Raw genomic sequence first — 16,834 nt, 5'->3', positions numbered from 1 at the left:
TATCTATAAATCTTGCTGCGACGACACTTCCACCGAATCGTGTAGAAATTGAAGAATGCATGAAACCTCGTACCAATGGTTTAATGCCGAAAATTTCATCACCCATATGCCAGAGACAAAGTCCTGCATCTAATACGTTGGACGTGGGAGGCCGACGTTCGGGTTCATATGAAGAATGGATTAACTGCTTGGAAGACTCATCATGTTATATGCCGCGCAACGACGTTGCCCAGCCATCTAAAGTGTTGCGTGGGCGTTGCTCCTCCTTGGACTTCTCGGCTTATTAAAATCATCTTTAAGCCAAGCGCACAGTCGGGATAACAGCTTCTCGGGCATACCTTCCACCTATCGGAAGTTATAGGCGGAAATATGACGAAATTGTTGTCCGTTACTTTTACGAAGTTGTTATAGACACACGCCGATCACAATCAATTTGCTCAAAGTCGATCGAATGATGTTGATGCCAAATTTGATCTTTGTTCTTCATTTTTGCTATTGTGGCGATTCCACGATGACTATGGGCCATATTGATCCATTTTGACATAGTTACATATGGTTTGTCAATACCTCTTAAAATAAGTTAGGCAAAGAAGAGCCAAGAAAAACATTTTCCTACGTGGCGTTAAAATATTTCTTTTATCTAACCTATTATTTGTAGTTTGGTATGTAGACTTTGGACTATTAATAAATATTTTTTTGCTTTTTTATATAAGTTTTAAAAAATCGCCTTAATTTCATTCATCATTCATCGAAAGTGCAAGATATTGACTGTTGAACACTGCTACGCGTACATAACTTCAATTGACTTCTACATTGCTTTCAATTAGCTACAGTTCTTAAATTTTAACAAAAATTTGCTTGAGGAAATATTAGGTGGAAGGGAGTCTGCACCAATGACTTTCATTTTCAAAATGGCTAACGTACGTTTGAAAGTTGGATGTGACTTTACGAAATCCTCCTAAGGGGATTTATTTTTTTTTTGAAGAGTCCTTGAAGGCCATAAATTTAGACTGATTAATTGAAAAGACCCGCCTGGTACTCGGAAGCGGTTAGTTAAATGTTTCCTTCGTTCCGTTGCTTTTAAGATATTTGTGAAAAGCAGAAAAATTGCTAAATGTACGACATTAATAGATGCGAGGAAGATTCTTTTATTACGAAACAATTTAAAAAACTTTTATGATATCGGATGCATGCACTCAGACGTAGGTAGTTAGTGTGCACTCGGCTGAGGGTAATTTCAATGAATTTTTTTCCTTAACATATGAATAAATGAAACATAGAACAAATGCTCTCGATTAGCGTAAATAGTTCGTCAAGTTTTACCCATCGATCGGTAAATTCGCTTGGTTGATCGATAATGTCAGGATCACTTGTTCTCGTCAAGCAGCAACGCTTGTCTAACATAGAAAATTTTCTTTTGAGATAAATTTACAACCCATAGATTAATTTCTGCCGAGAATATTACGCATTTTTATTATTATACTCATCCAGGAAGAACGAAGGATGTATTCATTTTATCAAAAAGCTTGCAACGCCCAGAAAGTATACACACAAAATATATATATATTCTTGATGAACATCAAATTATGAATCGATGTAACCGCCCATCTAATGTCTTTTGTAAACATGCTTCTGATGGCAAACATGAAGCTATCGACCTCAAATTTTGCAGAAACATGGCAAGCTGTCGCACGCAGGTTGACATTGAAAATGGGCAAAATCGATCGAAGGATGCACTCACAGCGCCAATTAAACTGCGAACACCTCTGTTTTTCAAAAGGAATAAAAATCGATATTTTTGTTCATTACTGATAAACAAGAGAAGATAAGTCTGTAAAAATGTCACCATGTGTAGTCTGGGTGATGTTGGCGACCTGTGCAAAAGTGCGACAAATCAGCTATGCCAACTCAACTTAATAGTGTGTCATAATTTAATTTGTTTTTTTCAAAACGTTGGCAACGCGTAGCAGAAGGCTTCAAAAATCGCATGAAGAATGCAAATTGTTGGCCGGTTACAAATTCTAGACGCCCGTGTCCGTTTGTCCGTCGACCCAACTGTCTAGTACCTGTGCAAACATTCTTCCATTAATGAAAATAAAAATATCGCCTATAAATTTGCATAAGAATTTCAAAGTGAGTTAAATTTTTCCAAGGACACGCCTACAATGCCCACATACCTACGCAACAAAAACGTTTATTTTGAAAACAGAAAATTTCAGTTACGTCCACTACTTATTGTAGAGGATGAAAATGTAGTTCTTTAACGTTTTTTTTCTTTTATAGGATAACAGTGGTGGGTATAAAAGATTGGGCCACAGTCGAATATAATTTCTTTACATCTTGCCCGTATAAAGATATTCGATGTAATTCATTTTCTTCTTTAAGCCAGAACACGTCAATGTATAACACAATATACAAAAAAATGGGAACGTTTGGAGTTCGAATGCAAGAGTGTATAGACAGACGCCAGACGAATAGATGGACGAACAAATCAATGCGGAAAATATTTAAAAATCGATCGATATCGTAGAAAATGATTTTTAGTTTCTCCTGGATGTTACATACTTTTGCACAAATGGTGTGGGGTATAATGAAAAAAAATAAATAAAAATAAATAAATAAATAAATAAAAACAAAATTAACATTTTTTTATTTATAGTTACTTTATATAATGCGTACACAAAATTTAACCCAAGGCGCATACAATTTTCTGATTCATTTACTTGGCTCACATTGACAAGACGCTTCTAAGTAAGCAAATGCCATTGTCATATAAGCAAACTGTTACTTTTTATTTTAAATCTTATGCTTACGTTGAAACGTATGTTAAAATAAATATACTTTTGTATTTGTTTATATTACACTTTAATGTGCATGCACGTAGAACACGAAAACCTTTTTGCATATAAAACCTTCGAACGCGTATAGATATATAAACTAATACACTTTCAAATAAAAGCAAAAGCCTAACATGTGTGAAATGAATTTCAACTAAGTGTAAAACAATTTGAAAAGTTATTGCAAAAAAAAAAAAAAACGAAAACGAAAACGAAAACGAAAAAGAAAAAGTTTAAAAAGACTCTTTATTACACCTCACACCCATACCCATATGCTCGTATGTAAATATGTTTACGTTAAACTTTTCGCTGACATCGGCCACAGGATTTTATCGATTAACTTTGCAATCTTGAATTTAATACCAAACCAACCCAACCGTACTTGTATGCAAAGTTATAAAGAACAAAGACTCGACGATTCTAAATCGATCTCAAGCCATATATATATATATATATGACCGTAAGGAACAAATTGATTTTTGAATGCAAAGCAAACTTTCTTAATAAAAGTAGAAGAAAATCGATGCGTAAAAAAGTTTGCAACCATAAATAAGTTAAAATAGTTTTTGGTAGGGCAAGGCCGACTATTCAACACCCTACATCATTTCTCTTAGTAAAATTATTTTTCAAAAAAACTAACAAAAACTAAAACATATTGCCGTAGAAAGATATACCTTTCATTCGATCTAGTATACGGGAAAGGCTCTCACAAATATTAAATATCTATAAGTGATTTGAAGTTAATTTTTATTAAATATCAGATCATTTTTTATCATAAACTGACGTAAGTTATATTTTGCTGTCATATAAAATCCTATTTATGAAACAAATATTCCCAAGTACCAAGTGTGAGTTGCGTTGAGTCTACATGCAAGTAGTATACGCAGAGCAAGTGCTCCGCATAGGTAGCAGAAATATGTCCATCAATTTACACGACTTGAACAAAACCGTCCGGTTTTCTCAATATTCTCGACCGCTCGTTCTCGGCAGTCGCTCGCATATCACAGAACACACTGTCATGATTTGTTCTTGTTTAACCGCAAACTCTTTTAGTACTAAACTGCTATCCTAACAAATACTTCTTCAGTTTCGACATATGCCACTTTAGCCGTCAATATACCGCAAAAGGTAAATAAGTGATCGCTTCCAATACCTTAAAAATAGCCACATGAGTTTCTGCATTCCGTCAACCTTAGTTGGCACAGACGAATTGACTTGATCCCCTTTTTATGCATTATCCGTTCAGAGAGGTATTTATTAAAACGTTTACAATGCCGAGAAGCAAGCACCAGAGACCTCACAAAATGTATATATTCTTGATCAGCATCAAATTCTAAATCCCTTTAAGCCCTTTAAGTCCGTTCTGGCCAATGTCTATTGTAAACATTCTCCTTGTCGCAAACGCAAAGCTATCGACCTCAAATTTGGCCGAAACATTGGGAGCTCTTGCGCGTGAGTTGGTATTGAAAATGGGCCAAATCGGCTGAAGGACACTCCCCCAACACCACGTGAACTAAAGACATTTCTATTTTTCAATAGAATACACTTCGAAAACCCTATAAAATATATATGAATTCTTGGCAAATTTTAAATTTGGAATGCACCTAAACATGTCCGTCTGTCCAACTGTGTGTCCGCGCAACTGCATAGTATTTGTGGTAAACATACTTCTGTTAGCGAAAATGAAGCTATCGCCTACAAATTAGGAAGTGACTTAAACGTTTCCAAGGACACGTCTACAGCGCCCCTATGCCCATGCGACAAAAACTTTTAGTTTGAAAATAGAAAAAATCAGTCGCGCCCACTTCATACTATAGGGCATGAAAATTTATTTCTCTTTTTTTTTTTCTTTTTTCAAGATAACGGTGATGGGCATAAAAGATTCGGTCCCGACCGTATTTAATTTTTTTATTTTTTTTTTTTTATATTTATTTTGTAAGTACTATATGTACTATTTTGCGAAATCGTCGAAAATTCTTTCTTGAATATCATTATTAGCAAAATCCAAAATGTCGTAATTGATATTTTTTTAAGAGCAAGAAAATATACGTTAGTACATGTAGAATAGAAGCATAGAGTTTGCAAAGTTTTTTTATTCTTATTAATGTTAGATTTTGAATAGAGATATGTTGTGTTATTATTTTGCTATTACATGGTTACAAACGGGTACAACGAAAAATTCCGAGGAAAATTCAGACAGAGAGTTAGAATGATTAGTTGGTCAGACATGAGTTATTGAACACTAATCCAATTCGATTTCTCTTGGCTTCTTGGGCATTCGGCATGCAAACGAAACAATGTACTATGTATGCACATTAGCTATACGTTAGTTGTAAATCCAAGCTTTTTGTCCTCTAAATGCTCTAAAGATGCTCTTTCCCGTCCAATTAATTTCATCAAATTGTCGTCGTCATCAATGTAAGCGTATATTGTTTTAAGACAATTTTCATTGGAAAGATTTTCTAAAATAACTCGTCTGTAACATATGACCTGAACACAGCTCATATACTGCTGTATACCTGCAACTGACTAAAGTTATTAAAGCATTTTTCACAAAAATTATTGCATGTTCAGCCGTTACATAACCCGATAAGTTTGCTCATCAGCAAACACTGACTTGACAGTCGATATGCTTACCTATTCGGCTACTCTTCGCAAAAAATAGGAACAATTTTTTAAACATTTCCGATAATAATTAGCATTGATCGCAAATTTGAAGCCAAGGTTCATCAGCCCCGCTTCAGGTGTTTTAAAAAACAAGCAATAATCCCATGTTATCAACACGCTCGTCTATAATTAAAACAAACGAAAGAAGACTGCTATAGAGCAGCCTTCTGTCCAAGACGTTATATGGGAAGTGATCGGAAAAGTGGTCGTATCCGAACTATTTTCAGTAGAGTTTGCCTTTATTTCATCAAAATATCTCGAAAATTATGACTTTTAGCTTAAACACAAAAAAATAATCACAAACAGACGGACAGACAAGCTTGGATCGATTAAGAAAAGGTAGGTATATATCAAGTCCTTCTGGGTTTTGGATGCATTCGTACAACCCTAACATTAATCTTAGGTGCAGGATATAACCGATATGCTAGAAAAAGGCATAATCATACTTTTTTGTTCTACTTTACCGCTTAAGCGAATTTATTAATATTTATTTGCTAGAGTCTAAATTAGTTATTACTACGCCAGTGAACAGAATTCATTTCAAATTCAAATTTCAACACTATCTCGATATGATTTATCATATCATAATTATTATCGGCAGATATAATAAGCAATAAATTTAGCACTTAATTTTTAAATCATACTACACGTTGGAAAATATTTATTTGCGATAACAAGTTTTTTCAAAGCAAACTCCATATAACATTTATAGAATTTCATATCAATCTATTTCATATATATTATTATATATATGTGGTCACTCAACGAAAATTTGTTAATCATTTACGTTTTCTCGTTTATTTATTTATTACGTGTTTTAAAGATTTAAAACACAAAAAAAAAAAAAAAAAAAAAAAAAAAAAAAAAAAAAACCAAATTTCTGCGTGCGTGCCGCCAGAATCAATATTGACTAAATTGTAATGAGATAAATAATAATATGCATAAAATTTCATATGTACGCATAACAAATATGTGTATAATTATATGAATGAAATTCAATTTAACTGTTATACGCATTTATTTTGCATTAGAAAATGTCAATAAAGTACCTTTGCTCACATAAAAATTGAAAAGCATCAACACGCTTATCGATAAGAAGATGCCCTAAAATGCTAAAAAAAAGAAGAAAACATAAATGTTTGCACTGTGGTGGTGGGTCGGGTCGGTGAAATTTAAACTTCTCGCCGACATGCTACAAAACGTGTCATTCATTCATTTCATATGTACGGTCTTCAATACGCAATAAATTCTTTTCGCTTTCGCCCTACTCGGACCAGTTTTGAGCTTAACTTGAACCTTGAACTCAAATTATTAAGCATTTTCTTTTTTTCCAACGCGTTTTTACTATAGCGATCTCCTTAGAGGCTCACAATCAGAAAATAATCCCCACATTTATAACAGGTAGTAATTTCCCGGGGCCAAAAGTTGGCAAAAAAAATGCATTGAGGAACCGGACACGACATTTCAGAATCACAGCCTCGGTATCACGTTCTTTACAAGCCCTGAACTGAACCAAAGCTTATGCAGACCTCTAATCTCTACGTAACGGTTGTTTTCAATGTACTCCTGATAGCAAAAATGAAGCTATCATCTTCTTACTCTGCCTTGGAAGTTTTGCGCACATCACTTTCAAAAGCGGTCTAAATCGGTAAAAGAACACCTCAACAATAATCGAACACCTTTTCTCTGAGTTTTTTATTAGTTGTTGCTTGTAAAGTGCCATAGACGCTAAGTAAAAATTTCCCGGCACGGTCTACAAATATGGAAATAGTCGTGGGTACGCCTGGAGTATGGAAATCGTTCTGATTTTGGCCTTGTTTAGGATGAAAATGGTGAATATAAAAAATTGAAGCTAAAATCCATTTAAGCATGTCCATCTGTTCGTCTGTCCGTTTGTACAATGACTGTTGTAAACCTTCTCCTGGCCGCAAAAACGAAGCTATCGACTTCAGATTTGGCTGAAATATTTAAAGCTCTTGCACGCAGGTTAGTATTGAAAATGTGTGCCAATGTGCCAACCAGTCGAAATGCACGCCTACAGGACTATGTAAAGTGAAGACACCCCGATTTCTCAAACGGATTCAAAAACTATTCTTTCACTCATTACTCATAAACTCCAGCACATAAATCTATAAAACTTTGGACCTATATTCTATGGGCGATGATATAGTATCTGTACAAAAAATCGGCCACGCCTGCTCAATTTTATAGTTTGTCATAATTTAATTTTTTTTTTGTCGATGCTCAGAAGCAGACTTTAAAGACCGCATAAAGTTTCAAATTTGGAATGCACCTGAGCATGTCTGTCTGTTCATCTATCCATCTGTCCGTCTGTCAAACTGTATAGTATCTATGGTAAACATCTTCTGCTCGTAAAACTGGGGATATTACTTGGAAATTTTGCAAACGATTTTGAAAACAACCCAAACCGGTCTAAGAACACATGTACAACGTTCGCACGCCTATGCAATAAAGACTGCGAACACCTTTTCTTTCCGTGGGCTTTGCTTGATACTAAAAAAGTACAACACATACATACACACAGAAATTTTCAATCTTGTTCTTATTCTGGAAATAGAAAAAACTAAATCGCCCCCGCCCAACATCATAGAGTATGAAAATGTAGCTCTTTCCCTTATATTTTCAAGGTCACAATGATGGATATAAGAGTTTCGGTCACGAACCCATTTACTTTTCTTACTTACTATTATATCGATTAATATAGAATTATTTTGTGAACCGATTTAAGCGTTAGTGCGTCTGTTCATCTTTTCGTCTGATCTCTCCGCGTATTTTTCAGTTCGGCCGACAGATAACAAAATTTGAAATATTTTGGCAAAATTAAGTAAATTTCCGTGTTCTAGCACATCTACGAACCCTAATGACCATGGGTTTGATCGGACTATTTTTACGAATGCTCACCTCTTTTTTTGAAGAAGTCGTTATATGAAAAGTGGTCGATATGGGGAGTGGTCTAAATAGTGGACCGAACCGAACAAAGGTTTTCGTTCTTGGGTCAAAACACGTCACTCTACGAAATTTCCTCAAAATATCTCGAAAATTGCGACCTGTGGCTTGAACACAAATTTGCATGGACAGACGGAAAGATAGGCTTAGGTCAATTCAGATAATGATTCTGAATCGATCGGTATAATAAAAGGTGAGCCTATCTTAAACTCTTCTGCGTGTTATATACGTCCGCACTACTTAATATACCTTGCACCACGAATGGTATAGGGTATAAAAATGTAAAAACATCTATTTAATACGTGATTTATATTCACTCAATTTTTCGCTTTTACCGGGCAACCTGCGACGTGTGCAGATGAAGTAAAGAAAAAAGAACAAGTTTTTTAAAACGTAGAAAACAAATGCAAATTAATTATTTTTCACTTTAACTATCAAAAAATATCAGAAAAAGGAGGAACAATAAGGAGTTTATTACATGCAATATATTCTAGTCATGACATAAACCTCATTATAAGACATTTATTTTAATAAGGCTTTTTCATTATTAAATCATTCGAAGAAAGAATCGAAAGATCGAAAAATACATTATGATATGATATGTTCTTGGTGATAATAATTTTCTTTATTCTCCTTCATCATGAATTCTCCAGTGTACTTATATATATTTTCTCGAATAATTTTTGTAAGTAAAGACTACAAGTTTCTCATAAAAAAGTTTACCTATTATTTCACACTTAAATACAACCATACTCTTAAATCGTTACTATTGTGAATGATTTTAAGTGCTTATTACCGAGACCGCCGATAATCGCAATTAACTTAGCCCAAAATACAAAGTAGAAATGAATAAAGGTCATGACGATAGCTTTGATTTGGCATTAGCCAACTTGGAGTTACCGACAGCAGCCAAGGTACCCAAAAAGGAAAATACACAATTGGTAGGAAAAGAAGACAATTTAACTAATAAAACATCGTGTTCGAGCACCTCAAAATCCTCTGCAGCAAATCCTCATTGTATACTTGTGCATCCCAAGCAACGTGGTAATCCGATTTTAAAATCAATATTAAATGCTCCTTTAGAGTTTCGCGATGATATTATACCTGATTATGTAGTGGGTCGTACCACTTGCATTCTGTATTTGTCCCTAAAATATCACAATTTAAATCCCGATTACATTTGTCAGCGTCTCAAAGAACTGGGTAAGCAATACGAGCTAAGAGTGCTATTGGTTCAGATAGATACTCCAGAACCGCACAACGCTTTGAAGAGCCTAACGCGTATTAGCTTATTGGCGGATTTGACTTTAATGTTAGCTTGGAATGCCGACGAAGCTGGAAAAATGATCGAAACTTACAAATTATTTGAGAAACGTCCACCAGATTGGATAATGGAAAGAGTGGAATCTAATCCTCATCAAAAGGTGCGGAAAATCATAAAACTCATCTATTGGACAATATTGAAATTTTGAATTTTATTTCAGTTGGTAACTGCGTTAAGTAACATTAAACCGGTTAATAAAACCGATGCCGTTACCTTGCTACAAAATTTCGGTAATTTAGAAAATTTAATAAACGCCAGCGAAGACCGTTTGTCTCAGGTTATTGGATTAGGGCCGAGGAAAGCAAAAAAATTGTATAAAACACTGCAAGAGCCATTTCTAGCAAAATAAAGCTTTTCCAAACACCGTTTGTATTTTATTTATTAAATTGGAATCAATTCAAAAAAAGGAAATTCTTTGGCTGTTTTTATTCAACATATTTCCATATTTTTATGGTGCCGTCATCACTGCACGATAGCAACTGATGGGCAACCGATGGATTCCAGCACACCTTGTTAACGTCTTGTAGGTGAGCTTTGTCTTGTGCGGTAGCTACAAAAAATACTGGTTCATTTTTTGAAGACATTTCAATGTCTTCTTTGAATATACGTATCGAATCGTCCCCACAAGCCGTAGCAATTAGACCAGTTTTCTTGCACCAAGAGACATCGTAAATAGTACGTGAATGCTCACCTGCTACGGTGCAAACACACTTCCATACTGCTTCGTTATTGGGCGTGGCAATACCTTCTTGGTTGCCCGGTGGATAGGAAAGCCATATTTTCATTGAACGATCATCACTTACGGAAACCAAGCGTGCACCTTCAGCATCAAAATCAATAGCCCAAACAGTGCTTGAATGGCTCTCCAAAGTGGCGGTACAATCCCAATCGTTGTCCAAAGTGTTTTCGGCAAACACCTTAATGGTATTATCATAGGAGCAGGAAGCCAAAATCTCTTTATGTGGATGCCAAACAACACGTTTTACATCTTGAGAGTGAGCATTTAAAACAGCGGCACATTCAAATTCATCATCGCCAGTAACTTCCCAAATCCACACCGACTTATCTCTGGAACAAGTGGCCAAAAGTTTTCCGCAATTAGACCAGCTAACGCTTTTCACTTCATTCTCATGGCCTTCTAGCGTTGCGTTACATTCAAATTCTCCTATTTACGAAATGTGCTTTAGAGTACTTGTATATCAATTAGCTTCTGCTCCACAAAACGTACCTGACGTTTTTGACCATATAGCCGTAGTTGCATCAAAACTAGCCGAAGCTAAATATTCACCACATTTAGACCAACTGACTTCCCGTATAGTCCTTTTGTGGCCATCTGAGAGTATAGTTTTCGTGGTCCAATTAGAGCCTGATAGAGACCACACACGTATTGTTTTATCTTCACCGCAAGAAGCAAAAGCATTGCCTTTGGGATGCCATGCAACGCACCAAACACGTCCCTTATGGCCTTGCATGCTTTGTTCACAGATAAGTTTGGCCATTCTTTCTTCTTTGTTGGTGTAAGGAATTATTTGATTTTATATTGTTTTAATAGATAGCTTACAATCTGAACAACCTTGCAAGGTGCTTGAAGACGCACTTTGTTTAGAATTCGATTTTTTCTTTCTTTATGCTTTTTAGGAAAACGATTGCTCACAATAATAAATTTATTGTGATTTAGTTATCAACCCATCCGATCAGATGATGCCAGCTATTTATGCCATAACAAAACTAATGCGAGTAACGTAACGCAGTGGCAAGCAACGTAACAAAATTGTTACTAATTCAATCCCATTTGTAATTGCTGAATAAGCAAAGAAAAACCATATAATATCGAACTGAAAATAAACATTACTTCTTAAAAAAAAATTTCCATCTATAAAAAAATCAAAAAACTGTATGAAGAAATGAATATATGCATGCAACGCTCCATGACTTCTTAATTAGTTAGAGTCTGAAACCCATATTCTTATAATAGGTATTACTAAATCAGTTTCACACTTAAGCCGAGTAGCTACAGCAAAAGAGAAGATTTAAAATTATATACATTTAGTTCATTATTAATATCACTAAAACTATTTAAAGCCTATTATTATGTTCTTGATACTTTATGTGATTGATATGATCCTCTTCAAAGGCATTACTGAAAAATTGTTGACAGATGATACATGTCGACGAAGCAAATCTGTTACTTTACCTTGATATATATTGGATCTGAAATGAATTGAACACGGAAATTATGTTCATCTTGAGATTTTTGTTGGTTTTTTTCTTTACTATATAAAGTTGGTAATCGCTTCACGTCCACTTTGTAGAATGGATTCAAGGCTGTTAATTGCACAGTTGCAATATTTTATTTTAACTTATCTAACTCTAAGATGTATGCTGTCGCGTCCAAAATGGGCCATGTGCCACATGCTATACATTCGATACATTTTATGAAGCAAAGCAACAGTTAAAAATGAAATCATAAAATTAAGAGCTACACTTTTTTCAAGAATATGCAGTGGTATAGACAAAAGAATACAAAGGCAAAGTTGACTTGATATATGATTGTCCCACGAGGCACAATGGCTCACTTCATTCATTACCATGTTCGCGTCTAGTTCAGCTAATACTGTTGCCAATTTATTAGGTATCTGGCAGCGCGTTTAATTTACGATAAAGTTTATTGGGTGTTGTTTTTCAAGAAAGTATGTTTTTATAAAGTAAATGCATTTAGATTTTGTGATTTAGATTTTTGCAATATGAATGGTTTAATAGTATTTAACAATGCTAATGATGTGGTTTACCATAAATTCAACGATAAACTTGCCAAGCATATCTATAAGATTGCTTCGGTTCAAGGTTTACTGTCAGAGAGTTTCGATACATCAACTGCTGCGCCGATAGACAGTAATATAATTTTGCAAATCTTTAGTCCCATTATCAATTCCCAACGCATTATGCATTGTCAATTTGATAACACCTATGCCAGTTTTCAATGTGAGAATGATTTAAATTTTGTATTTGGCGAGTTGTTAGGCTATCAGTTCGTGAAGGTTGCTCAGAGGTCGGTGGAAGTTTTGAAAAGGCATGTCGGAGTGATAATGGCGTTATCTAAGCATTTTTATGGAGCGAATTTGTTTGCTAGCCAAGCCAGTGAAGTGCAGGAAGAATTGTTTACTGGTTGCCTGGAATGTTATGAGGATTATTTATGGCAACACGATCAAAGTATAATGCTAGAAGCTTTGCCTCGCCTGCTCATAAGTGCCGAACTACGAAAAAATGTAAAATTAAGCTTAGAATCAGCTTTAGAGAAATTAAAGGAAATCGGTCATACAAGAGCACATGCTTTAATGTTTGTATCTCATAAGTTTGTAGCTGTAAGTAGTACAAAACCGGCCATACCCCTTAATCCATCGGATTTGCTATTTCTCACCTTATTAACGAGATCCTTGCAAATGTCTACGCGCTCAATAAACCGTTCAGTAGCCGTATTTTTGCAAGGTTTAACGCAAGATCCCCATTCAGGCTGCATTCCTTGCATAGCTCATTTGTCTCAATTGGAAAAGGGCGTACAACTCATACAGATAGTCGAATATGCCAATTTGGCAGTAGCTAGTAGTATGTACGATACATTTTTTGTACTGCAAAAAATTATTTCTGTGCAAATGCAAGGGGACTCTGAAGCCCTTAAACCGACTTACGAAAATTTGGAAACCTTTGTACGGCAAACTTTGGATGCTTTAAAAAAGTCAAAACTGAAAGGAGACGATTTGGAAGCGTGCTTGAAGAAGTTCTCAGCCAAATGGGAAAATTTACGTAAAATGTATGGTGAGTTCTTGAAAACTTATGAGCGTGAAATTGTGGTACGCATAGAATCAAATATACCCTCGTTCATGGAAGACCTTAAACAATTATTCACTTTGTCGTGCTGTGATAGCTCGGCAATGAATTTTCAACAATTGCCCGAGGTAGCCGCTGTAGCGGAAGGCAAGCTCTTGGAGTTCTCTGAATTCTTGGCTGTTAAGGCCGAACGCAATATATCGATCGAAGCCTATCTGGAAGATTTCCCTGGACTTATACATTTCATTTACATCAATCGTTCGTCTGGCTTGATGATTGCCCCAGATCTTAAATATACCAATCAGCTAATACCTTCAGAGAAACTATGGTCTATGATCGAATATACTCGTAAATATTTGAAAAAAGGCCAAACAACGCTCATGTGGAAAGATAAATCGTTCAATTATGCATACTTTTTATGGTTCGAGGATCAAACTACTGGTTCAATTAAGGCCATCGATATGCAGCAACATTTTATGGCCTCATCTAACTCTAGAGCGGCGTTTAAGTGTCAATTCGAACCCGGATTATTAGCCGGTGATTATTATCATCTTCTAACCGAGGTTTGCTTCCCGAAAGCATTGCCCAGTAAAATAAAATGTTATGAATTGTTTTGCATTCATTTGGGTTTAGTTACTGCTACTTGTGCAGTAGAGCATGCCCGACGTCTAGTGGCTACAATTGCCGATGTAGTAGGGGAGGATTCATTTTAAGTAGACAACACCATATCTATAAGTATCGCAATGCCATAAATAGTTTTTTTTTTTTTTAAATTTAAATATATAAAAATTATTTATTTTACTTTAAGAATAATTCTAAGGCTTTGCATTGTTAATGAAACTTAACAATAAATAAAATTTATTTATTCCCATCTTTTCTGGTTTGATTCCGTAGCAGATCGATGATAACAATTTGATTTTTTCCTTCAGCTAGACGCAGCCAACGACCGAGACGATGCTCTTGACCTAGCGCAGCGAATAGTCTTGTACCTTCCTGATTAAAAGTCAAGGAGTTGACAAAACCTTCGACGGGTATTTTGAGTATTTGTTTTAATTTCCGATAATGATCGGAGGCCTGCCATAATCGTATAAATCCATCACAAGAACCTTTAAATGTTGAAAAATGAATTTCCAGAAATTCCAATGTTAACTTGAGACGTACCTGAGGCTATTAAGTCGGTATTAACTACGCAGGCTATGGCCGTTAGCCAATTCGCGTCACCGTTTGCTTGTTGGCCATGACTCAGGAATTCGGTGTGAAGGGATTTTTTCTTTAACGCCGACCAAAGACAAAGGGAACTAAACGTTCATTTTAAGTTTCGTTAAGATTTTCTATGTAAAACAGCGTTTAAGCTTACCCATCCATTCCTGACGATATGAAGTTTTCATCATTCAAAAATTTAACGGATTCAATACGATCTTGGTGGCCGTTGTATACCAACTGGGACTCTTCAGTTATTTTCCAAATACGCAAAGAACAATCGGGTCCGCCTGAACTAATAGCACGTTCACGTGTTAAAGCGTCTATACCAGTGACGCCGGCTTGATGGCCAAATCTGCAGTTGTATATTTTAATATATGCCTTTTTTTTAATATCGCTTAATCTACTTACAAACTCTCCACATAAGCCATTTCATCTAGTGACCATATTTTGACAGAACGGTCATTTGATCCTGAGTATAATTCATGTGTATCTTTGCGAAACACCAAACAGGTTACAACATCTCTGTGACCATGAAATGTTTTCAAATGCTTTAATTCCTTGGGACACCAAATTTGTATCGTTTTGCCATTATCAGCCAAAGCCAAGTAACGCATATCGCTACTTATGCACATAGCTATTACATGTGAACGTCTTTTTAGTACGCCTTTGTTAATATCCTCATTATAGGGTTCTACATTGAACATTCCCACTACGCGATTATTTTTCAAATTCCATTTTAGCACATATTGGGTTTTACCGCCGGAAAATAGAATTTGCCCGTCGGGCGCTAATGCCAAGGAGCATAAGGTGAGGTGTTGTTTTTTGTGCTTTAGTTTAACAACATTTTCGACATCGTAGCCATATATACTAGCAGCGATATTCTTTCTCAACTTCCCCACACTATCCAGATATTCGGTTTGTAGTCTTTGTGAGACTTGATCGTGCAGTTGACGGTCTTTTGCTTTTTCCAATTCTTGTTTTTCAATTTCTTCGAGATATTGTTTGGCCAAACGCAAGCGTTTATCCTGGGGCGTTTCTTCCTCAGCTTCATCAGAGGAAAACGTTAAATTGTTATTATTACCAATAGCTTCATTGCCACTAGGATACTCATCATCACTGGCAATTTCCTCATCATCTTTACTGCTAGAAACCTTAGCTTCATTACTAAATTTCTTAGATAACTTCCCCGCTTTTTTAACTTCTAGTGTCTGCTAATTGGTATTAAAGCACTATTACAAGAATTTTGCTTTTCTCAATTACAGTTTTGCTATATTTACCTTCCGTTTTTTATTAATTTTAGATTCCTTCTTTAAGAAAAATGACGAAGACATCTTTTTTAATTATTTAAAAAAAAGGATAGCAATTACAATTACTCTTCTTAATTTCAGCTATGTTACTATTTTGATATGCACGTGAATTTTTATTAAAACCAAGTCTCTGCTTCTTATTAATGTTAACTTTAATTCAGTAAATCAACAGGGGTTGATTCTTATATTGAGTAACAACCCTGTACAAAAAAATCAGTTTTTTGTTCGACTTTCTACGTCTTGCTGTTGTAAAATACTGATACCGTGTATATTTGTTTTTGGGCACAGGCATTAAAACTACCTTTGTCGTATTTTAAAGCATTGACAACTTAGACAAAGCAACAAATATATCCCCTAAATAAAAAACAATGAAATTATAGCAAATGTAATAATAATGTCCGATTATATAAAAAAAATATATGTAAATATTTTGAAATGGATTCCTCTGTCCATATAACCCAATTGTGCAGAAAACGATGTTGTAAAAAATATTCCTTTCAACATACCAAAAAAAAAAAAAATATATATTCCTGACAGTCCTCTAATAATACCAAGCTAAATAAGTTTAGTAATGTTTTTCAAGTAAAGAAAAAAAAAATTTTACTTATATTATCACGAAATCAATCATTTTCATAGTTTTGAATGGAATCATTTCAACATAAAATGTTTTGCTCACATAAAAAACCTCATAAATCGTATGATTT

General features: G+C 35.1%; 4 protein-coding genes across 5 annotated transcripts; 2 read left to right on the top strand and 2 right to left on the bottom strand.

The window, feature by feature from the left end:
• The first annotated feature begins 9,275 nt into the window (after nt 1-9,275).
• Nucleotides 9,276-10,232, top strand: LOC119636723 (DNA excision repair protein ERCC-1). The gene is made up of 2 exons (XM_038032294.1): nt 9,276-9,895; nt 9,956-10,232. The coding sequence occupies exons 1-2, from the start codon at nt 9,317-9,319 to the stop codon at nt 10,142-10,144; spliced, it is 768 nt and encodes a 255-aa protein (XP_037888222.1). The 5' UTR covers nt 9,276-9,316; the 3' UTR covers nt 10,145-10,232.
• On the bottom strand, nt 10,167-11,454 carry LOC119636715 (probable cytosolic iron-sulfur protein assembly protein Ciao1). Its single transcript, XM_038032281.1, has 2 exons — nt 11,024-11,454; nt 10,167-10,960 (listed from the first exon to the last, which is right to left on the bottom strand). The coding sequence occupies exons 1-2, from the start codon at nt 11,292-11,294 to the stop codon at nt 10,221-10,223; spliced, it is 1,011 nt and encodes a 336-aa protein (XP_037888209.1). The 5' UTR covers nt 11,295-11,454; the 3' UTR covers nt 10,167-10,220.
• A 959-nt stretch (nt 11,455-12,413) lies between these two features.
• On the top strand, nt 12,414-14,333 carry LOC119636469 (Hermansky-Pudlak syndrome 1 protein homolog). Its single transcript, XM_038031824.1, has one exon. It carries the CDS (start codon nt 12,540-12,542, stop codon nt 14,331-14,333), a length of 1,794 nt encoding a protein of 597 aa, XP_037887752.1. The 5' UTR covers nt 12,414-12,539.
• A 124-nt stretch (nt 14,334-14,457) lies between these two features.
• Nucleotides 14,458-16,553, bottom strand: LOC119640091 (U3 small nucleolar RNA-interacting protein 2). 2 transcript variants are annotated; one of them, XM_038037893.1, is made up of 5 exons: nt 16,101-16,553; nt 15,232-16,034; nt 14,978-15,175; nt 14,782-14,918; nt 14,458-14,726 (listed from the first exon to the last, which is right to left on the bottom strand). In XM_038037893.1, exons 1-5 carry the CDS (start codon nt 16,152-16,154, stop codon nt 14,479-14,481), a joined length of 1,440 nt encoding a protein of 479 aa, XP_037893821.1. In that variant the 5' UTR covers nt 16,155-16,553; the 3' UTR covers nt 14,458-14,478. The 2 variants fall into 2 exon arrangements, with proteins under 2 accessions (XP_037893821.1, XP_037893832.1); XM_038037904.1 differs by having other exon boundaries at nt 15,232-16,031.
• Nucleotides 16,554-16,834: the final 281 nt, after the last annotated feature.

Source organism: Glossina fuscipes, unplaced genomic scaffold (genome assembly GCF_014805625.2).
Source record: "Glossina fuscipes isolate IAEA_lab_2018 unplaced genomic scaffold, Yale_Gfus_2 0, whole genome shotgun sequence".
Lineage (NCBI taxonomy): Eukaryota > Metazoa > Arthropoda > Insecta > Diptera > Glossinidae > Glossina > Glossina fuscipes.
This window is presented reverse-complemented; position numbering and strand designations above follow the sequence as displayed.